Source organism: Trichoderma aggressivum (assembly GCF_033847375.1).
Source record: "Trichoderma aggressivum f. europaeum strain CBS 100526 chromosome Unknown scaffold_033, whole genome shotgun sequence".
NCBI lineage: Eukaryota > Fungi > Ascomycota > Sordariomycetes > Hypocreales > Hypocreaceae > Trichoderma > Trichoderma aggressivum.
This window is the reverse complement of record NW_026946399.1, coordinates 392190-414670: the sequence shown is the minus strand read 5'-3', so window position 1 is coordinate 414670 and position 22481 is coordinate 392190. Positions and strand designations below refer to the sequence as shown.

The 22481-nt window shown below is 50.9% G+C and overlaps 8 protein-coding genes across 8 annotated transcripts; 3 read left to right on the top strand and 5 right to left on the bottom strand.

Moving 5' to 3' along the window:
- Positions 1 to 251: 251 nt before the first annotated feature.
- Positions 252 to 2927, top strand: Triagg1_7549 (uncharacterized protein; the record flags this gene model as incomplete). The annotated part of the gene is made up of 6 exons (XM_062902297.1): positions 252 to 464; positions 586 to 893; positions 969 to 1560; positions 1619 to 2528; positions 2611 to 2822; positions 2898 to 2927. The coding sequence occupies 6 exons, from the start codon at positions 252 to 254 to the stop codon at positions 2925 to 2927; spliced, it is 2265 nt and encodes a 754-aa protein (XP_062753606.1).
- A 206-nt stretch (positions 2928 to 3133) lies between these two features.
- Positions 3134 to 4459, bottom strand: Triagg1_7548 (uncharacterized protein; the record flags this gene model as incomplete). The annotated part of the gene is made up of 3 exons (XM_062902296.1): positions 3134 to 3992; positions 4055 to 4156; positions 4221 to 4459. The coding sequence occupies 3 exons, from the start codon at positions 4457 to 4459 to the stop codon at positions 3134 to 3136; spliced, it is 1200 nt and encodes a 399-aa protein (XP_062753605.1).
- Positions 4460 to 6534: 2075 nt separating this feature from the next.
- Positions 6535 to 8897, bottom strand: Triagg1_7547 (uncharacterized protein; the record flags this gene model as incomplete). Its single annotated transcript, XM_062902294.1, has 5 exons — positions 6535 to 6915; positions 6979 to 7174; positions 7232 to 8085; positions 8139 to 8609; positions 8736 to 8897. The coding sequence occupies 5 exons, from the start codon at positions 8895 to 8897 to the stop codon at positions 6535 to 6537; spliced, it is 2064 nt and encodes a 687-aa protein (XP_062753604.1).
- Positions 8898 to 10306: 1409 nt separating this feature from the next.
- Triagg1_7546 (uncharacterized protein) lies at positions 10307 to 11104 on the bottom strand (the record flags this gene model as incomplete). Its single annotated transcript, XM_062902293.1, has 1 exon — positions 10307 to 11104. One exon carries the CDS (start codon positions 11102 to 11104, stop codon positions 10307 to 10309), a length of 798 nt encoding a protein of 265 aa, XP_062753603.1.
- A 3526-nt stretch (positions 11105 to 14630) lies between these two features.
- Positions 14631 to 15746, top strand: Triagg1_7545 (uncharacterized protein; the record flags this gene model as incomplete). Its single annotated transcript, XM_062902292.1, has 2 exons — positions 14631 to 14650; positions 14714 to 15746. 2 exons carry the CDS (start codon positions 14631 to 14633, stop codon positions 15744 to 15746), a joined length of 1053 nt encoding a protein of 350 aa, XP_062753602.1.
- Positions 15747 to 15959: 213 nt separating this feature from the next.
- Triagg1_7544 (uncharacterized protein) lies at positions 15960 to 17807 on the bottom strand (the record flags this gene model as incomplete). Its single annotated transcript, XM_062902291.1, has 4 exons — positions 15960 to 16353; positions 16417 to 17513; positions 17569 to 17699; positions 17762 to 17807. 4 exons carry the CDS (start codon positions 17805 to 17807, stop codon positions 15960 to 15962), a joined length of 1668 nt encoding a protein of 555 aa, XP_062753601.1.
- An 815-nt stretch (positions 17808 to 18622) lies between these two features.
- Triagg1_7543 (uncharacterized protein) lies at positions 18623 to 19861 on the bottom strand (the record flags this gene model as incomplete). Its single annotated transcript, XM_062902290.1, has 3 exons — positions 18623 to 19656; positions 19718 to 19780; positions 19834 to 19861. 3 exons carry the CDS (start codon positions 19859 to 19861, stop codon positions 18623 to 18625), a joined length of 1125 nt encoding a protein of 374 aa, XP_062753600.1.
- Positions 19862 to 20374: 513 nt separating this feature from the next.
- On the top strand, positions 20375 to 21160 carry Triagg1_7542 (uncharacterized protein; the record flags this gene model as incomplete). The annotated part of the gene is made up of 5 exons (XM_062902289.1): positions 20375 to 20467; positions 20518 to 20591; positions 20656 to 20761; positions 20865 to 20952; positions 21006 to 21160. 5 exons carry the CDS (start codon positions 20375 to 20377, stop codon positions 21158 to 21160), a joined length of 516 nt encoding a protein of 171 aa, XP_062753599.1.
- Between the last annotated feature and the right edge of the window lie 1321 nt (positions 21161 to 22481).

Below are 22481 nucleotides of genomic sequence, written 5' to 3'. Positions count from 1 at the left end.
TGTGCTTGGAATACCTTTGTGCTTCATTATATCCTGACCTGCTCACTAGAAAATGCTGCTCTTCAATGGCTCGCAATGTCTTGCAAAAAATACAGCGCGCTGGGCCCGCGTCTTCGCCTGCGATTTCAGACAGTCGCCAGTCTTTCTCTTTCATATGCTGAGCTATGCCCTGAATTCCGCAAATGTCGAATTCTCATCCTGCATTGCACATGAATGGTTCTTCTTTCTGGGAATGATTTTGAGTCTTGGAAATGGCGCGGCCTGAGCTGGAGCTGGAGCTTCTAGGCGAAACTGAGCTCCAGACAAAAACGCCTGCGGGACGGCGATTCCCTGTCGGCTGTCCAACCCTCGACCTGGCGGCAACGTGGGATCAAGACGATAGAAACCTGCTTGTGTATCGGCCGCCGGATCAGATCGTGTCCAAGATCCATCAAGTTGCAGCTCCAGGCGAGGCGGTGCCTGAAGTGCGTGCTGTGACTTGGAGACCAGATGGCAAGTAAACACCGGCTCTCCCTTGGCTATTGCTATATCGGATGTCTAGTGTGAGAACGCTCCATCTAACTCGTGCTGGAAACAACAGGCCAGTTTCTCTGCTTGGGCTGGAGTGATGGCGTTGTGCGGCTGATGGGCCTGGAAAACAACAAGGCTGCTCACCAGATTCCCGTGTGCGACAAGGCTGAGACCGCAATAACGCATATTGGCTGGTCAACCGCCATCATCGTCAGCAAGACGGACAGTGCAGTCTCTAGTGAAGTCAGGGACCAAGTCACCAAGGGATGGACTGGGCCAGGAGGCAAAACCCCGCTCGATCTTCCACAGGAGCTCACCTTTCTAGAGGTTGAGACGGCGCTTCCCAGGATCAGCCCCTTGCCGATGAGCAGTGCTAGTGCAAGGTGAACTCTCCTTCACTCGTCTTGTTCCAAACATGTATACATACGAGGAGCGACTCTAACTTTGAAACCATATAGCGAGGATAACACTGTCTTCACACTCCGCAGTGGCATCGACTTTCTCTTTCGAACCCCCAAGCGGGACACTTATGACCAAGTCAATGTCATGATCGTAGGCACCAGCGACGGCAAGCTGCAGTTGAGCATCTACGACTCCTTCATCATCGGCACATTCCCACAACCAGCACTCGATCTGTCGACCTCGGAATCATCTGGTACGACTCACATGATACACCACGCATCTCATTCACAGATGTCGACGCATTCTCTCATCTACGCAGAAAAGCAGAATGAGCCCCGGGAACTCCACCTCGTCCCCATGGACTTGCCATTCCTCTCCTTCTCCCCCATCAACTTATCCCTCCTATCCTCCAAACTCACCACGTTGCAAGCACTGCTACGATACCTAAAGCAGATATCCCTCCACATGCAGGTTGAATGGAAAAACGCAAGAGAGCTCCCGTCTCGCTTCCTCCTCAGCGTCCAGGGAGACTTGGAGAAGATGAGCAGCGGCCCCAAGGATATCGTCTCGGCTCTATTTCACACTGCCATAACCGGCCATGCCTACCCAGCCGTAAAGGAGTGGCTCGTCGACAGCCTAGCAGAACGAGTATGCAGACCACCTCCTCCTTCCCGAATATTCGCATTCTAACAGAAGCCATATATAGGGTCATAAGCGCTGGGACAAAGCCGTCGTATCTGGCCTCGAAGGCCTCCGCAGCCTCGTCCATCAGCACCTCCTCCCAGCTCTCGAGCGCTGCTCCATCATCCTCAGTCGCCTCCGTGGCCTGGCCCGCTTCTACAACGACCGTGAAGACATCGGATTATCCATCCCCCATCTCAACCGCGTCCTCGACATCATCAGCTGTCTCACCTTGGTCGGACACAAAGTCCTCATCCACGCAATGGACGAGCTCCAGCATTTCTCTGCCTTTTCAGCGTGGCTCCGCTTCCAAATCGACCAACTAGGAGGGCCCAGCACCGCAAACGACGAGCTAACCGACAAAGAAGCCATGATGGACCATTCCAAAGTCCTGGCCTACATTGAGCGCTACCTAACAAACAGCCCTCTCGACATCTTCCTCAACGAGTTCACCGAGCAAGACTACACCTCTGATTACAACTTCATCGAGAATGGCCCAAAGCTCCTCGACGTCTTGGACAAGCAGCTGCAGAAGCACGAAGCCGGCCAACCCGGCATGAAAGCCTTCCCACACGTCGACTTCCTCGTAACGTATGCAACAACGTGGTCCAACAAGATCTTTAGCAGCATCGCCGAAGCCAAGCGGCGCAGCGTTCGCTTCGGCAACCCGGTGAAGATGTCCATCGGGAATCCCATCACCAAGATGGACATGAAGATGTGCAGCTCCGACAAGCGGTCGGGGACCGTCTTCACAGCACTGGCATCGCAGCAAGATCCAAACAAGGTGCACGTTTTCCGGGTCAACATGACGATTACAAACGGCATCAGCGATAATTTACCCGCTGCAACCTGCGTCATCGACGTCGCTCCCCGATCGCTGGTGGATTTAAAGTTCCTCGACGACAAGACACTTGTTCTTTTTTGCACCGATCCCGGTACGTTGCCCTCTTCTTTCTCTTCATTCTCTTTATTCCCATCTTTTTTTTAGATTCCCCTTGGTTACTAACTCAACTTCAGATAATACTCCCGCCATCCTTTCTGTTCCCATCCAAGACGAGTCCATACTCTCCTACAGCCCTTACAGATCCGCAAACCCAGCTCAGGTGTCTTCTATAACATCCGCCGAGCACTTCCCCAAGTACAGTCTGCCCGCCAGCCATCACAGCCTCAGACCCATTAGAATGGAAGTTTATGATAAAAGTCAAATTAGAGGGGATCTGCCTGCCAGGGTGTGTCTTTTGGGGACCAACCGCACAACGTGGCGGACATATAAATTTCCGTCCGACAGTTGACTTGTTCTCCAGTTTGCTGCAGGCGTCTGTTATGAGCTTTAATACAGCATTTAGAGATTTGCCCCTTATGAGAAACGAATAGATTGTGCTGTACTGCGAGAAAGAAAATGGCAAATAATTCAATGACAACAATACTCTGCAAAGAACTATTTACTATGAGGCTATAAACATTGCCCTGCCTCAAATTAACCAATAAAACGCCAAACGACAGCCATTGTCCTGGTTCCCATACAGCCCAACAACAAACCTCACTTCTTGGGCTTCGTAATGTCAAAAAACTCCGTCAGCCCTTCCACCACCGCCTCGACATTCATGTTGACCAGCGGCATCCTGTCGTACGAATCATCCGTCATAATCGCCACCAGCGCCAGATATCGGTCGACTTCGCGTAGCATGATGGGCTTGTGGCTGTCGTGTAAAACAAGGCAGCTCTCTGCCGTCGAGCAACCGACTTGGTCCTCCAGCTTGGCATTGAAGGGCTCGCCCTCGAGGCGTTTACGACCTTCGTCGCTGCGCTGCCACGTCCCGTAAATCTCAGTAATATCAATAATAACATCGATGTAGTCGCTGCAGATCTCGTAGCTGGCCATGTCGGCCGTCGCGGTGTCAGTGGCAATGTAAATCTTGGAGAGCACATCGAAGAGGTAGGCTTTCTCGAAGCGGCACGTTCGGCACAAGTTTGTGAGCATGGACTCGAGCGTTCCGAGACGGGGGATGAGCTTCTGAATGACCTTGCTAAATGCCTCGAAGATGGAGTGGTTGTAAATAGAGGTGAGATGGAAGGTAACGGGGGCATTTTCGAAGCCATGGTCGGACAGCTCGTCTTGAATGCGAATGGTAATATCTCGCTGTATGTCTAGCTTGTAGTCGTCTGATAGCCCATCTACTTTGTGAATAAAAACCTCAATGTTGATGTTGGGATATGTGCGTTGCAGAGAGAGGATGGTGATGTTGAGGCGAGCGACAGCCTCGAGATAGTCGTCCTGAGCATCAATGACCCAGATCAAGGCTCCGATTTCGCCAAAGATGGCCTCCATGTCGAAGCTGGGGTTATCAAAGACGTCAATCTGGCCAGGAAAATCCCATACTTGAAAGTCCATAAAGGATCTTTTGTCATCAAAATGTCAGCCAGGAGAATCGACAACTCGTAACTGGAGAGGAGAACTCACGCCATCGTATCCTTTTGTATTCGTGCAGTTGACTCGAGAAACAGGGTCTCATTGGGAGCGAGTTTGTGGAAAACTACACTAGAGATGGATGACTTGCCGCTCCTATCAATACATTCATCCGTTAATAAGGCTTTTCTTCACCATCTCCTGTGACAGGCTGACCTACCGTCTCTGGCCCATCAGCAACAAACGCGGCTTCCCCTTCTCCGGCGCGCCGCCGGCTGCGTCCGCCGGTTTCAGCGCACCTTTTAACACCGGTCCTCGGTTGTTCTGCTCGTAAAGAAGCTGAAGTTTTAGCCTAGCCGGACTCATAACACCTGAACGAGCGGGGGAGCGACTGAGTGCATCGAGCTCAGCAAGCTGCTTGTCTGCAGGCGAGCCGTAGATGGGGGGGCTTAGGGACATGGTAAATGATTCGCCCTCGGTGAGAACACGTTGTCTGCAACTTGAAGAGGTGCACTCTTGCTCCACGCTTGTGAAGAGCTTGGTTTGTGCAGTTGATACCAACGTACGCAGGAAAATCTTCCGTAGTAATACCCCAAGCTGACGGATGGTTACCGGCAGTCAACTAGTAGTAAGCTGTCTCTCACTCTCTCTCATCGTCTCTCTGACACACACATACACACAGCAGCAGCAGCTACCTCACCGGTCTTGTCTCTGGGCAGCCGTGGCTTGCTTGCCTCAGCACACGCACAGCACAGCACAGCACAGCACAAGCCTCGAGCCCCCGTCACAGGGAAACAAGAACAAGGGCCAAAGCCTCAACGTCCGAGCACGGTTGCAGCGCAATCAGGCATCAAGGTGACACGAGCCGTCACACGGGCTGCTCGGCTCTTGCATGCTGGCCTCCTGCTGCCGCGGCCCAACTTGCCGGCAGCCCAAGCGAGTCGAGCCAGAACCATGTTCACCGGTGCCCACTCGAGCTGCAAATGTCTCTGTCATCCCACATCAAAAGAGGGAGAAAGATCCGGTCACGAGCCAGGGGGAGAGGGGGGGGTCTCAGGTATCAGATGTTTGCTCGAAACCAGGCTAGGGAAGGGCAGAAAAAAAGAAAAGAAAAAGGAAACGGTAGAGGCAAAGGGCAAAGGGCAGCTTGTGGTTCGCCATCGACAAGAGACATAGTGGGTGACACACAAGGCCACGGCGAGAGCTCACTGGAGCAAAAGCCCTGCCCTCTTGCGTATGACAAGGCGCTTGTCGAGACACACGCATGCACCAGCAAAATCCTCTCGCAACGGCGGCGGCGAGGCCATGAAAAAGGCAGAGCGAATGGACGAAGCAGAAGCAGGAAATGCCAATCTCACCTCCATGCTGTAGTGCGAAGGGAAGTCGGAACAAGGCCAACGAGCCAATCGAGAAGCGCGGGTCAGAAGCCGGCCAGCCCCGACCTGCAGCAATCAAAAGATAAAAATAAATAAATAAAAAATCAAGAAAAAGGTGCCTTCGCGTCGTTGTCGCGTGTCGCTGCCGGGGTCGGGAATGGACTTTCGCAGGGGAGAGGCTTGGGAGTGGTTACAGCTGCATTGGTTTGGTTGAGTCCAATGGGATGTGGTGATTGACGGATCGACAGCCGGTTTGATGGGAGCTGCCTGCGTAGGTAAGCAGCCTGGCCTGGCCTTTTAGTGGCTGGCGCAGAGCGTCGGGTGCGCTAAAACTGTTTGCTCGCACCCACTGGAGCGTCGGCGCTCAAGCGCTGTGGGGGCTGCGGGTTAGTGCATGATGGGCTGTTGCCAGGTGCGGCTGGGCGCTAAAAACGCGGGCTCCAGGTCCAGCCTATGATCCATAGCGATGAGCTTACAGTACATAAGCTTGCAGGTGATCCTTCAGGTTCAGCCTCACGAGATGCGTCCGGTGTCTGTCTAATGGACATGATAGGTACGATAATGACTGCAAGCCTTTATTTACCGTCATTGGATGTAATTCAGAGAAGCTAGACTTGAGCAAATACGAACAAATCATCACTCAAAGTACCTCCACTAATAAGCACACGACCAACATCCATCATTCACACGTATCTACATCATCGATGTGAGTACAGCTACACAAAAGAATTCATATCAAACATAGTTCTTCTGTTTTGATGAATATACCGAGCTAGACGCCTGTTGTCCTTGACCAATGCCTCCATCATCCTATATCCCGCGCTTGGCTGGCCACAGCAGTTGATCCGCCCAACATCCGCCATATCGTCCAAAAAAAGGAAATGGCAAAAAAAAGAAAGGCCAAAACATGCCCTCCCAATGTCTCTTCGCTGCTCTTTGTATCTTTTGATCAATGGTATAGTATTCCGCAAATGACCGCAGAAATAGATTGATGATCCGCAATGCATCCAAACGCCATTCCATGTTAGTTTTCCATGTGCTTCGATCAAAGGTAGGTAGACATCTCTCGGCATGCCATCTCCTGGCGCCATGTGGTTGGTTGCTCGCACCAAACAAGCAAGGCCTCATTTCCGCCAAATAAACAATATGCCCATGTCGTTATACAAACGCCTTATGTACTCTAATCTTTGGTGACGTAAGACCCGTCTCTGCTTTTCGCTTTCCCAACACCGGCTCTGGCGTGCGTCGTGATAGGCCTGGTGTGGACTCTCGATCTCTTGTTGCCTCGGCACGGCATGAGGCGTGATATGCCCGGTTGCCAACCAAGACCGTGTCGAGCCATACCCATTCTTGCACCGTATCGAACCACTTGTTCTCAAATCTCTCCTGGCAGATCGGGCACACGTTGTTGATGCCGCTGCTCGAATCTGGCACGAGAATGTACTTGGGGCCCTCTGAGTCTTTTGACGCTTGAGCAGACTCCTCTTTGGAAGATACATCGTGTATCGCATCAACCGCTTCGCGAGCCTTGACCCAATCCTACATATCAAAGTCAGAGTTTGCCCCCCTCTGCGGAAATTACTGTCGGGAAGAGAAACTTACCTGCTGGTCCACATACCAACTCCGATGTGTGCCTCGCTTCTCCGCCTCCGTGCTTCGTTGGTGCACTTTAAAGTGCCAGTCCATGTGAGCCGTCTTCTTCCTTCTCCCCTCTTCATCCGTCTTGAATCGCCGTCCACACTGCGTACAAGGAGGTCCCAGGTCATCATACAACGCGGCAACAGCGTCGGGGCGGAATCTACATCATTTTGTGAGTAAATTGTTCATCAGATCAAGTCGATGGAGGTCAACTTACTGTCGCTTTAAAGCCGCCGAGTCCATTCCAGAAGAAGCACCCAGTCCATCTGCGCTGGATCGGCCAGAATCTGGCCTATGAGCAGCTAGCAAACTGGCAATGCTCGCTGAAAGGCCTGGGGGGAACATGGAGGGCGGCGGTGGAGGAACTGGCATCGAGATTGGAGCCGGTGCATTTGTAGGCGTAGCAGGTGGAAGCATTCCCGCTGCCCGAAGCTGATCTAGCAAGGACGAGGCATTTGGGCCAGGGGCCGCGGATGCCTTGGGTGGCTCGTTATGGTTCGTCTGTGGTGACCGTATGGGAGCACCACCAAACGGAGGCTGGGGTGTCGTGTTCTGAGGTTTGGCCGACTGCATGCTCAACAAGGCCGCCATCGCCCCTTTCCCCAGCAATGAATCAAGGGTCACTGACGCAGCAGACTGGGCTGCTGGCACAGCTGACGGAGTTACAGATGTTGAAGGAGGGTGCACAGGAAGCGCCAGAGGCGGCGCCGTCGCTGGTGCTGGAATAGGGGGTGTAGAAGTCGCAGAGTTACGGGCTAGAGGAGCCCTCATTGTCACGGCAGCAAGTTCTGTTACTTTGTTTTTAATGAGCTCAAGCTGGTCTGGTGGCAGATTCGAGTGTTGTACAACGCCCTGCAAGTCCAACAGAGCTTTTAATCTGCTCTGGACACCGCCATCATGTGGGTTCTGCGAGAACTCGGCCCTCATAGCAACAATCAGGTTTTGAATGTCACTGTTCAAGGTCTCTACGCTTATTCCAGACGGCAGAGGTAAACCCGAGCGAAACGCCGGGTGGAAGGGGACAGGGGTTGAGTTGTAAGAGGCCGTGGTGGATGGGGGATAAGGAGCGGGCTATACAGACTTGTTAGACGAAGAAAACGCATTTCATGGTGAGAAAGACTGACCTGCTGCCCGGGGTGCGGTGCGTTGCCGGGTATTGGCTCACCAGGGTGTCCTCCGTTGGAGAACGGGTGAGGCTGAGGCGAAAAATTCCCAGCTGGGCCGGGAAACCCACGCATTCCCGGCGGCGTCGGTGTATTTCGATGAGGGAACATTCCCGGGCGAGGTCGTCCAGGTATGCCACCCTGACCCTGCTGCGGCATGCTCGCTGCTCTGGCCTTCATCAAGGCATTCTCGATCGGCCGTACCAGCTCGTGTGAAAAGACGGGCCGCGTGTCCATTGATCCAGGAACAGGATCCTTCCACGTTTTAAGCATCTCCTCCATCTTTCTGCGTATGCCGTGATCAACCACCGCGTATGATTCCATGAATATCTTGAAGAGCGATCGACCGAAGTAGAGCGTATATGGAGTGCCAACGTTCTTGACAATCGAATCCATGACATAGAGGGCTGGCAGTTTCTTGTTCGGTGGCGCCTAATTATGTATAAGCATCTGATTATTCGACAAGAAGGAGAAGGGGGGGAGAGAAGCGGAAAGAGAGCATCGCATCGCATAAGAAACCCCCATCAACCAAACACACCAAATAGAATATCCACCTACCTTTAGTATGTGCTGCTGCAGAACATCTGCAATGGCCAATGCATGTTCAGTATTTTCTCTAGCAATTACTGTCAAATTGCTAATTTCAAAGCGCATATTAGACGAGAGATCCTCCAGGGCAAGGCGATAGTCCTCCGCCACTTCGGCCCCGTCAGATGACATTGTGAACGATCTTGCTGATAATGCAAATAATATTCTTAAGAAAACAAACAGAAGGCCTCGTGACAACCAGGTGTGATCAGGGAGAAAGGAAAATGGTGGAACGGGGCTTGCGCAGAAACCCCAGGAGACAAAACAAAGAAAAAACGCTGCCGCCTTGCAAGAGATATGAAGCTAAGTTTCGTATACCGGGCAACGAAATGAAAGCGGACACAATAATCGCACGTTCGGGAGGGGGCGAAGTTTACTCCAAGAGATACTGATCCTGGCCTTCGCCGTCCTCAACCTCTAAACCCAGCCACAAACTATCGTATAGAACCTTGAGAAAACCCTCTTCAGCTCTGTTTCTTGATACCACCGAGTTCACTCGCCGCGACTTCAAACACTATATCCGCAGGCAAGCCTACGCTAGAACGACCCCCCTGGAGTCTGCGGTGCGCTGCTGAGATATCGCGACAATAGCTACCTCCAATGATTGAATCGAATGATGCGACGCTGTGGCGAGAAGATGCCTCCCGAGCTGACGAGGTTGTCACCAAACGCAGAGGCGTGGAGAGGCGAGAGAGGACAAGCCGTCCGTCTGGGAATGCGAAATGCGGAGGGTCGAGGGTGCAGTCTGGTTCCCTTCTGCAGAAAGAAGGCTCACGCCGTCAAATGAGCAGCGTCAGGTCGCCAGAGCTATCATTGAGGAGGGAAAACAAACAGAGTCGGATGGGCAGATGGAGCGATTGCTCAGAGGTTGATGCTAATCTTGGGTCACGTGATTTATCAATTATCAGATGCCGCACGGGCCATTGGAGGTGAAGTCAGGACATACATGTACCTTTGCAGAGACAAATGTTTCTCAAGGACCGAGATCTAAATCATTGAAACAATAGACGCGTGGGCACATTGTTTCGCGATGCAGACAGATTGCAACGGTTTAATTCCGCTCATCTATTTCCAGGTACAATAATTCCCATATCTCGGGTACCCGTTCCTTTACGCATTACCAGCATCTATGCCAATCACGTTGATCACGTGCCCACGCGACTTGGCTTGGTACGTCCTTTGATATCACCAAATGCAGATGAACATTCAGGTGTACACACAAGTCACGTTTCTTTCAAGATGTTTTCTCTTTTATGATGTATTCCTTCTTCGCATTGAATCATTGCTAAAACTTCACTCTTAAAAAAAACTGCACATGCAAACAAATCAGAAAGATCATGTCCAGCCCTCTTTGGGGTATCTCAGTATTACCAGTCCGCGCTTGTTCCCAGCCCTCAACGCCCTTGATCCATCCGTCCAACTCTCAGACTTTCTTTGGCCATCATAAGTGCCATATTTTTTTTTTTTTTTTTGATTTTCCTTTGTTCTGTTCTCCCCTTTGAGAGGAAGAGGTCCCAGGCTCTGCCTTTGTTTGACAGCGATCAAAACCGTGACATGTTGGCCTCAGAATACCGACTGCTGCGGATGCTGCGACTGTTCATTGGGTGCAAAGCCGTGTCAGGGCGCTTGAGTCCTGGAACGATAGGACTGTCGCTCTGTGCTTCGATGTCGCGGGTGTGGTGGATGGTGTAGGGAGGGCTGATCTCGGGTTGTGCATTTGGGTATTCCTCCTTTTCCTTCTTCCAGAACATGGAGGCGATCTTGCTCCTGTACTTTTCGTTTCTGACAGGAGATGACCGGATAGAGTTATCGTATTCGGAATACTGACGTTGCGACTGAGCCAGCGAGCCATTTGAGCGAATGTCGCGAGACGTGATGCCCTCCTTTCGATCGCACCAGATAAAGGAGCAGACGACGTTGAGAAAGCCAAAGATTAAAGCCAGGATGCCCGCAGCCAGTACCAGCGATGACAGGGCAGAGGACATCTTCAAGTCGTGATTAAGCATTCCCAAGATGTTGCAGCCGATGATGATCATTCCGAAGCCCAGCCAACTAAGTCCATGGTGGTCGGACAGGACAGGCCACATACGACGCAGGTACACCTTGATGAACTCGGCAAATGCAAGTTCCGAAACAGCGAGCAAAGAGCAGAAAACGGATACGAAAAAGAGTGTAAAGCACTCAAAGATGAAGTACGGCTTGTTCTTTTCGACGTTGATGATCAGGATCCAGCAGGCGGCGCCGGCAGTCAGGAGGGTAATAACGGTGGCCGCTCGAAGAGCCTGGAGAACGACCAGCCCAGCGCCTCGGAGGCCCGGTGATTTCATGAAGCCAGCCATGGTAATCGTTTGTGAAAAAGTAGTGTGTTGTAATGAATGCTACAGAAAATGGTCAGTCGGGGGAGTTGGACGTTCGACGAGAAATACTCACGATGAAGAGGCTTGAACAGTAGACGCTGCCCGTCAGTGAATGAATGCGAAACGTAGCAGTTCAAGCAGGGTGCTGCGTTCAAGTCGTGTAAATATTGGCGACAAGACAAAGCCTAGTAGATGCACAGAGAGAGATCGAGAAAATGAGGGAACCAGCCCGGTGGCGATGAAGATGAAGAGTATGAAGAAAGGAAAGTGGAAGGAAAAGAAGAAGAGAATGTGAAGCTACTAGAAAACGATTGGAAAGAAGCTTCAATATCTTTTCACAAACACCATTGTTAGGCAAGACAATAGGAAAAACGAAAAGTGATGGGCGGAAATCCGAAAAGCACGCTGAAAGAAAAGGTGTGGGCAATCTGAGGAGAGGCTCAGCACTTCTTTATCAAGACTACGCACCCAATCGATGTCAACCACAACACGGCCGCTTGCCGCCCTCACGAGCGAAGCAAAGACAAAGCCCCTGCTGCTGAAACAAAGAGCAGCTGGAGAAAAGCAGCGCTCCTCTGACGCGCATCCAAAAGATCATGGGGGCGCTCGGCAGCAAACAGCTGGCCGTCGTCTCATTCACAGCTTCAGCCAAACACCCGCCAGCCTCCAAGGCCAATCGTTTCTGCAGAACCACTCCAGCAGGCCAGGGGCCAAGATAGAAAAATAGAAAACATTAGCCGCGCCGAGAGCAGCTTGTTTCATAAGCAATCCGGCCGCCATCAATGGCCGCGCTTGCACCAGAACCGCAACGATCAAGCTTCAGAGCTCCTGATCAGAGCCGCGATCCCACCTCACCTATGCAAGCCCTGTCAGAGACTGTTGCCACGCCGAGAGTCTGCAAATAGTAGCATCGGGCCATGATGAGATAATGCATCGTTTGACAAGATCCAATGAAGTCGCGGCGGCAAGCGGCCGAGAAACGGGCCAAGCGTTGGGAGTCTTTGGTTCCATCCCAAGGCCGGGATTGTGAGGTGGGTTGATTGGCTGTGAATGCGCGTGTAGGTGTTTCAGCAGTTCTGCAGGGCCCTGTGCTGAAGCGCTACTACATGTAGGTACACTCTACCAAAATCGCCAGCGACCAGAGCGCTTGAAGCAAGTACTAGTACTTAAGCGCGAGTACTTTTAATCCCAGAGCTTGACAATTTGGACCTTGAGTGCGACCAAAGATACCTAGGAATGCTTGTGGCATCAACACACGCACATTTGCGCAGATAAGAAATTATAGAACATTAGGGTTAACCACGTCTTTTGTCCCACGACTATCCATTGCAGAATCCAATGTCTCGGAAACGTTGGAGTTGCGTTCGGTGCCGAACCGCTTTTCGGCACTGTGTTATTAGCTCGAGTTGCATCCAGTCCCATAGCCGGAACAGGAACCGAAGTCGTTAGGTTTCGTGCATAAAACTGCCGAAATAGATTCTCCAATAGCCAATGCGCCCAGGAATATTCAAAAAGGCAGCAGCCGTCTCTATTTGAAAGCCTGTCTTTGCTTCTTTTCGTCCCGACAACATGGAAGGAAAAGGAACACGCAAGCTGACTATCGCAACTGTACCGACAACCTTCGAGCACCTTCGGCAATGGTCCGAAATCAACCTAGCCGCCGAGATTTGTACCGAATGTCTGGGCCGCAAACAGGGTTTGTTGTCGAATGCGGAAGTCCCTGCATAGTTGCCCTCGACATCGGACGGTCATAACATGGTAAATTCAAGTAGTCAGACACGGTAAACGTCGAGGGAGCACAGACGCAAGTACCCTCACGTAGTGTAAAGTATGAGGAGTTACAACTCGGAGTATAATAGCGGCTTTAGATGGAATGCTTACGGACCCTAGCCACGGCATTCTCTGATTGGCTTGAAGCCACGGCCGTAAATCCACGTAGATACTTTGACGCGAACTAAGGCCTCTCCTTCATCCATCCTCACATCCTCAGCCGTATCATTCTATCTAGAAGCAATACCAACCGCTCCACCATGACCCGCGGAAATCAGCGTGAATTGGCCCGTGCCAAAAACTTGAAGAATGCAGCCAAAGGAGTAAGCCGACTACCCAAAGACTGCACCCTACAAATGCAGAATGGATGACTAACCGAGTATCAAAATATTCACAGAAAGGCAGCAATGGCAAGTCTGGCTCCGAGCTGGCGAAGCAGGGCTTGAGCGATGCCGAAAAGATGCGACAGAAGCAAGCTTTAGGTCCGAATTAACAAAACATATCCATTACCGGTTACGAATCAGTCGACTGACAAGGTCAACAGCCAATGAAAGGAAAACCGAGCTAGAAAATAAAGCAATACAAGAAAAAAAGGATGCAAAGGTGAAGAAACCGACTCAGTTGGGCTCTTGAGCTTCGAATGCTACATGCGAAGAACTTGGTAGCACGACAAGAGATGGAAGAAAACACGGCACGGCGAAATCAGGCGCTCCTTGAGAATTTTACAATATGGCGCAACTTTGGGACGATCTAGATGAAGAGGAGGGAGCGTTTTCTGGCTTAATACTAGGTATAGCCTTGGAGATACAGCGAAATTGATATTTTGTTGCGGTATTACTATTGCTATTCCGGCAAAAAGGGTTCGGGCTTTGTGTCCCTGTTTTCCCCCTTGTAGTTTATTGCTTGATATCGCTGCGGCTGGGCTGCTTTATTGCCGGCCCACTAGTACATACATATGGCAGCATTAACAGATACCAAATTCCAAATTAAGCAATCACATGATGGATTTTTTTGCAAATGTTGGCTTCGTAGTTGTATGTTCAATCCCAATTTATTGCAAGCAAGTACCTAGTGTTCTATGGAGGCGGCACAGGTTTATATCAGGGGCTTGTTTCTCAAAAATCTTACCGCAAAGCCTCGGATGGTTAAGGGATGCTTACGTAAAGTATATGTGTAATATGTAATCCTTGTATATATCGTTGAGAGAAAGAAAATGTTTTTACTAAAACTTAGTGTTTACTACTACAAAACCCACTGTGTCTTGATGGAGTCTAATAAAGGCAAAGTAAATTTGCCGGCTACATTAGAATCGCCAACGTAGGTTTGAATATACGGAGAGACTCTGATTACCAAAGGAAACTATAGTATTATACACACCTCTATTTCATATTAATGCAGCCTCCAAAGCGCGTTCACTCTGTTCTGTATCAAAATTGCTCATTTGTTATTTTTGACTTTTTCTCTAGGGTAACGTACTCGTAGTCTCAGTATCAATTCGGCAGATGAAACTTTCCTCAAACATGTGACATAAGCAGGCAAGGCAGGTAAATTAGCCACAAATACGCCGTGCTTTTGATTCGCTACATGCGCCCCACTCAAGATTAGATAACAGCACAAGGCTGCAGATATGTTGACGCCACCTGGACTTTCGGCGATTCAGCCTTGTCCATCTCTCGCTGGCCACTTTGCCCTTTCAACTATCCACCCATGCTCTGTTAAGCGTTGTGTGGCGTTCAAAATGGCAATCTCTTGGGATTCGTAAGTAGATCATAGTTGAGTCTGATGATACTGGGAAACAATTACTGATCCTGTGCATCATAGCATTCGCGCATTTGCCCTCTTCTTTGGGCCTATGCTGCTCCCAAAGGCCATCTCCTACTATCGCAGCGTCCGATCGGCTCCCAAACGACATGGCCTCTCTGTGCAACCCATCCCACCGATGATTCGCGTAGTCGTCTTCATGCTCTACTTCTTTGCGTTTCTCCTCGTCGTGAAAACGCTACCGACCGCTTCTCCAGAAAACATATTCACCAAGACTCAAAGCCGACTGCAAATCCCGGTCGATGTGTTGTTCAACCGTGTCTCGGCTTTACGACCTGAAAATGCCTTCACGGCATGGGACCATACCCTGAGATCCAAATTTGTCAACCTTGAAAGCCGTCTGTTGTATTTCCAGTATGGCCCAGAAGTACTGGCCGAGTGCATCTTTTGCACCGCCGACGAACCAAAGAGCTACTTCTACTATGCCCTCCCTTCCATACTGTGGCCGCATATCGGCAACTTGATCATCCTCGCCATCGTCACAAGCCCGTCGGTGACTGGAAAATACGGCTCGCAATGGAGGACGACGGCAACAGTCTGTTCCGGCATTCTCGCCGGGCTGGAGGTGTACTTTGTCAACTCCTACAATTACCAGGCCAACTCGCGGGCGCTTCGGCTTAACGACTTGGACTTCTTTTACTGGACGATGAGAAGCTACCGATTCGTCGCCCTTGCAGCACTTGATGCGGCTATTGCATACGTTTTGTATCTTTCGTCGACCAATCGTGCATTCGTGCTGCCTCCCTCTCCGGCGGAACGCATCGAGCTTGTCAACCGGGCACTTGTAGCTGCAAGGAGCAAGGTGAATGCGGCTGGCATTGTGAAGAACACAATCATGCGTGACGAAGATCTACGCTCGCGCTCTCAAGCTTACTGGCAACATGAGGTCCGCCTGATGGGTGAGGTGATGGAGGAGCGAGAGGTCATTGATGGCGTAAACGACGCTTTGAGCAACAGGATCGATATCCAAAACATAACGAGGGATGCAGAGACATACACTCAGAACGTCCTGCGACCAATGCAACAAGAATAAATACATGGCGTAGCATAGCATATCATCTACAAATTTGAACCCATCTTTGACTTTCATAGCATTCATGTACACAATCAAGTCCATCTTCCACCTTCATTGCGTTTTATCTACAAATCCGAGTCCATCTTTCGCTTGCATTGCGAGTCGATGCATACCGTCAATTCCAAAGTATGTATTGCGCTGTGAAATATCTATCATTGTCTAATGGCTACCTCAAGACCTAGATTCTGGACGTCCTATTGTAACACCCGCACCTGTTGCTACGCTACTTGTGCTGCCTTTTCTTGAGGGCCCGTCACTGGTTCCCTCTTGTGCGCTACGCTCTAGGAAGCCAGCCCAGAGCTCCGCCAGGGACTCCCGGTCTCTCGCAGAGGTTGGTTCAGAGAATATGTCGGCGCTTAGTGATGGCGAGCTAGGAGTTCGCTGGAAGGGTGAGAGAGGGAGGCGGAGACTGTTGGTTGATCCTCCGGGACGAGCAAGTCCAGCTTGTTCGCGTTGTTCGTCGGTCCAGTTTAGATAGCCGGCCATGACTTGCAAAACCTGGAAGCGCTTGGCGTCGCCTCGGTCTAGTGTGAGGAAATGCAGAAGATGATTTGTGACGACTTGCCTGTGTTGACGATATATGTTAGCAAAAAAAGCCTGGTCTCTTTCGATGGGCGATAGTGCTCACCTATCCACGTTGTCTTCTGGTTTTGTCTTTTTGAGATACCGTAGGGCCTTGGTGAGGTGGTCATTTAGGACGATAGCCTCATGCCGTAGCTTTCCGATGAGGAGATTTTTCTCCTTGACCTCCTTCTCAAAGGGAACGGTACGCTCGAGTTCCTTGACGAGCTCGGCCTTGGCTTCCTGAGCTTCTGTAGCTTTCGCGACAGCTTCTTGTACCAATTTCTTTTGCTCTTGGAGTTGGGCTTCGCTTGTCTCAACTAAGTCGCGAAGCTCCTTCCTTCGGGCCTCTTGGATCTCTCGTAGCGCATTTTGAAGGTTGTCGATTAATGTCGCCTGGCTATCGCGCTCAGCGTTGGCCGTCTCATATCCTTGTCTTAACCCGGCAACCTCTTCCTCGAGCTCGGCCACTTTGTCTCCAAGATTTTCTTTGATAGAACGCTCCTCCATGGCAATGACTTCCCATTCGCCCATGGCATTAGAGGTTGTCTCCATCTCCTCCTTGAGATGCTGGATCGACCTGATGAGCTCTTCCCTCTCTTTCCCCCAATTGTTTGCAGACAGGTTATTGCGACTTCGAAGCGTCGTAAGCTCTCGTGTGGCATCTTGGAGCTCTTCTCGAACCTTTGCCAAGCTCTCGCTGGAAGATTCTGCTGCATTTCGAAGCTCCTCGTTTTGCGCCTCAAGTTCTTCTATGTGCTCCTTTGCTTCCTCCAACTCGGCCTTGTCTCGCTTAAGCCGGTCACTCAGAGTCTCCTTAATCTTCTCCACTCGCCCAAGTAGCGTCTGGTATTGCTCCTCGGCGGTTTCTCTTGCGGCATTGCTGTCTTCTAGCTCCGCCTGTAATTGCGACACCTCAGCCTGGTGATTTTCTTGAATGCTTTCCAGTTGTTTCCGCAGCTGCTCAACCTCGACTCGGAGAGCCTCTCGCTCCTTGCTCATGGCTTCTAGCTTGGCCGATGTGTCGGATTCGCCGTCGGGTTGTTGCGCAGGCGCAGGCGCATGCGGCTCGGGATGCTCGTGGTTCGACGGTGCTACTGGGTGTCCATTGGTTTCGCTCTTTGGCTCTTCGGTGTTGTCGACATTACTCGTGCTCGGGATTTCCTATTAAGGTGATTAGCGCGATTATACAGAAGTCGAAGCTGCGGCACTGGCTTACGGCGGTTGTGGGCGTGTCTGGTTCGTCATCTAGCTCGTCCTTGTCGATTCTGGCGTCGCCGTTGCTCGTCTGCGCCGGCTCCTTGCTCTTGTTGGCATTCTTCTTTTTCTTGTTGTTCTTCCTCTTTGCCGCTGTCCCATAACTAGCTTTAGCATACGACATCCCGCCAGCTCTCGTGAGAACCACGACTAACCTGAATTGGACGTTAGGCTGGGCTCCGTGGCCGCTGTCGACGACATGGTAGGCAGGTGTTAAAGAGGTTGCATGCAGCTCGCTGCGATGTCTCTGGGCGACTCCAAGGCTCTTATATCGCGCCCTCGTACGAGGATCTCTGGCGCAAGGGCGTGCGGGATTGCCAAATCAGCGATCGAGCTCCTCCGCGGCGTCGACTCCGATTCGTCTAATCGATGCTGCGGATACTCGTATAGCTGAAGCTGAGATCTGAGGTGGCGATGCGGCCTCGACTTGCTGAGGGAGCAATTGAGACAGCGGGCCAAAAATAGAGAGACAAGCAAGGATCCTCAACTCTTCTAGAAGGATTTGGCACGCGTCAGAGAGGCGGCTTGCAGAAGACAAGTGTTCCAATACGAGACTATCGTGGGATACGAGGCTCATGGTGCAGATTGTCGTACGTATCCCCATGCCGCATTCGGTCGGTGGGCTTAGTCATCACGATTTTCCCTTATCAAAGTCCTCCACTTCCGCGGGCTTTTTTCCAATTTTTTCTTCTTCTTTTCTCTTCATCTTACAATATCTTCGCCATCAAACTATTGAAGGAGATCATACCACCAATGGCTTTTTCACAATCTCGCGCGAAGTAGATCATCTCGCCTTTTATAATCCCGTTGCTTGCTCAATCATCTCACGAGCGCGACGGGTTCGCTTATGTGCGAACATTCAACCTGATGAACTTTTTTTTTCTTTCTTTCACAGATGGAAGAAAACGAGCTCTTGTCAAGATAAAGTGCACTTGAATCTTATTAAACCACTGCGCCGTAATGAACCTGCCGAGTGTGAAATCAAATATATGTATAACAACCACGAATCATTGCACTTAAGCCTTGGCCTTCCTCGTCCTTGTCGTCGTCGACTTGGCAGCCTTGGCCTTGGCTGCCTTCTTGGGAGTAGCAGCTGATTTTGCCTTCGCCGGAGTCTTCTCTGTTGAATCGGCGCCCTCCGTCTCTTCAACAGGCTTTTCCTCCTCCGGGGCTACCTCTGGAGCCGCCTCAATCGCCTTGACTCCCTCTCCATTCTCAATCGCGGCGGCAGTAGGTGCAGGGACCTTCTTGAGCTCTGGAGCCTCAAACTCATAACCCAGCTCCTTGAGCTTGGCAGCCTTCTTCGCCCGGTTGCCTCGCTCCTTTGCAACCTTGGCTTCCCAGGCCGACTCGGTAAGAGGCTTCTCCAACTGGATACCAGCCATCTTGTTCCACGGCACCTTCTTGAATCTTCTGTTCGCTCCCTTGAACAAGTCGTCATGTACCTGGTCCTTGGAGAGGACCTTGCATTTCAGAATGTGTCCAAACAACAGATAGTTGTCCATGGTCTTTGAGACAATCTCGGCCGTGCTGGCCTCAGTGAATTCAACAAAGGCAAAGTGCTTGCTGGCACCAGTCTTCTTGTTGCGGGACAGACGCAGCCGGGAGATGGGGCCGAATTGAGACAGGTATTGCTTCATTTCGTATTCGTAGAAACCATGGGGTATCCGGCCAATGTAAACAACGCCGGGCTCTTCCTTGGAAGCCTTGATCGACTTGTGAACATCTTTCGAGACCTTGGGGATCTTGCCAACATCCTGACCGGGCTGGAATTCTCCTTCGTTGACGGGGGCCTCCTCTTCCGGGTCAATGTTGACGGCCAAAGCCTGGAGATTTCCCTCATCTTCTTGTCCCTCAGACTCAGAATCTTCCTCCATGTCAATCACATCTTGCTTCTTTTCTTCTTTCTTCTTTTCTTCTTTCTCCTTTTCCTCCTTCTTGGCCTTTGGCGACTTGGCTACCTTGGGTGACTTGGCTGCCTTGGTCTCGACATCTTCCTTCTTGGCGGATTTCTGCTTCTTCAGTACAACGGGTGAAGACTCTTCGGCGGCTGTGATGAAACATATATCAGCATGAGGCGGAGGCAAGTCAATTCGAGTCGGTGGCCATACCCTTTCTCTTTCCCTTTGGGGTACTGCCAGGCTTTGCAGCGTCGGTGGTTTTCGGTGACGCGACTAGGTACAATTAGACAAACGACGTTTACAAGAAGCCGTAATGGAGCTCTTACCCGCTCTGCTTCGAAGTACTCGTGCCATGATGTGGACTGTGATGCTTTGTCTTACCTTGAAGGCGATGGGCGAATCGTCGCAAACTTGCGTCCCAAAAAAAATTACTGGAAAATTTACGATTCTGCCGTTTTTCTTGGGCGGTGAAAGCCCCGAACAGGCGCCATTGGTGGGGGGTTCATGTCCACTAACAGCCGCTACGCCAGTTTCAGTAACGAGCTCTATCGATAATTCAGGGCGCTTTTTGATATCACTTGATTGTCCAGGGTACGCTCCAAAGGTATTGAGGAAGGATATCAATATATCAACAAATAATTATCGACATGGCCAGGTCAATTCTCTCTGTAAATCTGTAAAGATTCAATTCTTTCTGATCCATTTCATAGAGAATTCAGTATTTGGTTCGCGTAAAGGCTTGTTGAACAAATTGTATTTCTTGCTGCTCAACTAGGCTTAGGTCATCGTGTTTGCCAGCTCCTTCTTCCCTTTACTCTTTTCATCTCTCAACCAACCTCAAGATTCAAACTTCACATTTTCATCATCATGAATATCGATGAATCCGATCCTCACCATGAAGAAGTCTGGGACGACTCTCTTCTAATCGATTCCTGGAATCAGGCTCTGAAAGAGTACAAAGTAAGGCCCTGACAAAATGAGACAGAGAGGCATCGCCTTAACCAGAGTAGAAGTACCACAGCATCCACGCGAAAGGCGGCAACATCCGAGACTTGGAAGAAGCCGACGCTAGTTCATCCAATAAGTGTGTTTACTCATCTTACATCAGGCCGAACCGTTGTTTGGTTTGTTATTGACGCTGGATACAGGGTCATAGAGGCTCTCAAAGTGGACGAAGCAGGCAGTCAACCGGTGACCGAGACCGAGAAACACGTCGAAGAACTGCCGAGTAACGATGCTGATGCAGCAATGAATGTATGTTTCGAGGCGCAGGCTAACAAGACTCCCCGTCTATCATCTGCAAAGATCCTGCTCTGCCATGGTTATCCGGAAATTCCAGCTTACCAAGGAACTGTAGGATTCCTCTGAGCAGCATAGCTCACAACCGGGGCACGGCTTAAGCTCCATCCCCAGCGCGTTTCCGTCTCAGGCACTCCTTGGCACAGGTCAGTAACATGAGCAAGGCGATACCCCTGTTCTTACCCGACGTTCCTTGAAGATGCCGCACTGACACTGGGGAAACTTTCCGAGCTGCGATTAACAGTGCGCGATGACAATCTGAAAAAGCTCCTCATGTCATGGTACTACGCTGGCTATTATACCGGCTTGTTTGAGGGGCAGCAGCAAGCACAGCAGCAGGCACCGCATCCCTGACCCGGACCACGGTGAACGAAGCTGGGTCCGTCCGTCGGTGTCGACTAACTGATCGCGGGGGGAGAGACTGCTGCGCCACAGATGACTGGTGAAGCTGGGGTGGAAATACTGCGACAAGTGGTGTTCCACAACCCTGCTAGTACGGCAACCGTTGAGATGCTTTAGGCCTTTGGCGTCTCAGGATGGCGCTGGTGGAAACAACGTGTCAGTGCATTTCCAATTTATCTCAATGATGGATGTTTGGTCAAGCTCTACCGAGTTCAGCCACGCTGCGAACCGATAGTTTCTTATCGGATCATTTGTTTCATGTTGAATAGTGGTCGGAAGGGAGAAGGCATCTACATTATGGAACTCGCGATAAAGCCACTACTACTAGAATTACGCGTTTGTTTGATCTCACGTCTTGGACCCAGATGACACTCGTCTTGCAGCGAATCGTTGCGGCTCAACACTGCATGCTCTTTTTCTTTCCTTTCCGGCTCTTTCTTGATCCCTTTCTTCAATCATCTGCATTCTGCAGGCTGCAATTTGATCATTAACGCTTTCGGCTGTCATTGTGGAGATTCTGCGGACGCACAGGTTCTAGGCTCCAGGCCCCAAGCTCTCACTCCTTGCTGTCAGTCTGGTAGCGAAGGAGCCTTAAATTGAAGGGAGCACGATCGCTAGGTCGCGTTTCGATAGATCCGGTGAAGGCAACCCAAGTCGGGAAGACCAAGTCGAGATCGCATTGACTCCTGGGATTACAAAAGCGACAGGCTACCGATGGGAAATGCGCTACGGCCCAGTCCCCGGCCCATCTGGAAGCCGTGTTTCACCCTCCACAATAGCGGTTTGAGGTTCCTCGCGACTGGTCCGGCCACGAGCGCTTGACGATTGTTCTGACCTCAACCCCTTATGGCAGACGATTGCGACCTGTCCATGCTATTTCGGGCGCAATTGGGAGTATGCGGCCTCCAGTTGATCCAGCCGCCAACTCTGCGTCTGCGTCTGCGTCTGCGTCTGCTTTTGCGTTGGCGTTGACTTCTTCCTGATGGGAAATTTCTGAGCTTATGGAATGGCGCTAGTCGCATGAAATTAATATCACAGCTGATATTGCGCATTATTCAGGCAATACTGAAAAGGGAAAATGAATGGCCGACTCATATTGGCACATCACCTAAGAAAGCTGGAAAAGAGCACGGCAATGCGCAGTGCCGTGCACTCTTTATTTGCCGTATCCGGGGGTGCTCTGCATTGCGTCTCCACCACCTTCTCGCTTGCTGAGCATCATCATACAGGGGCTTAACGTGGCGACCGATAACAAAGCGTAGCTGATTCACGG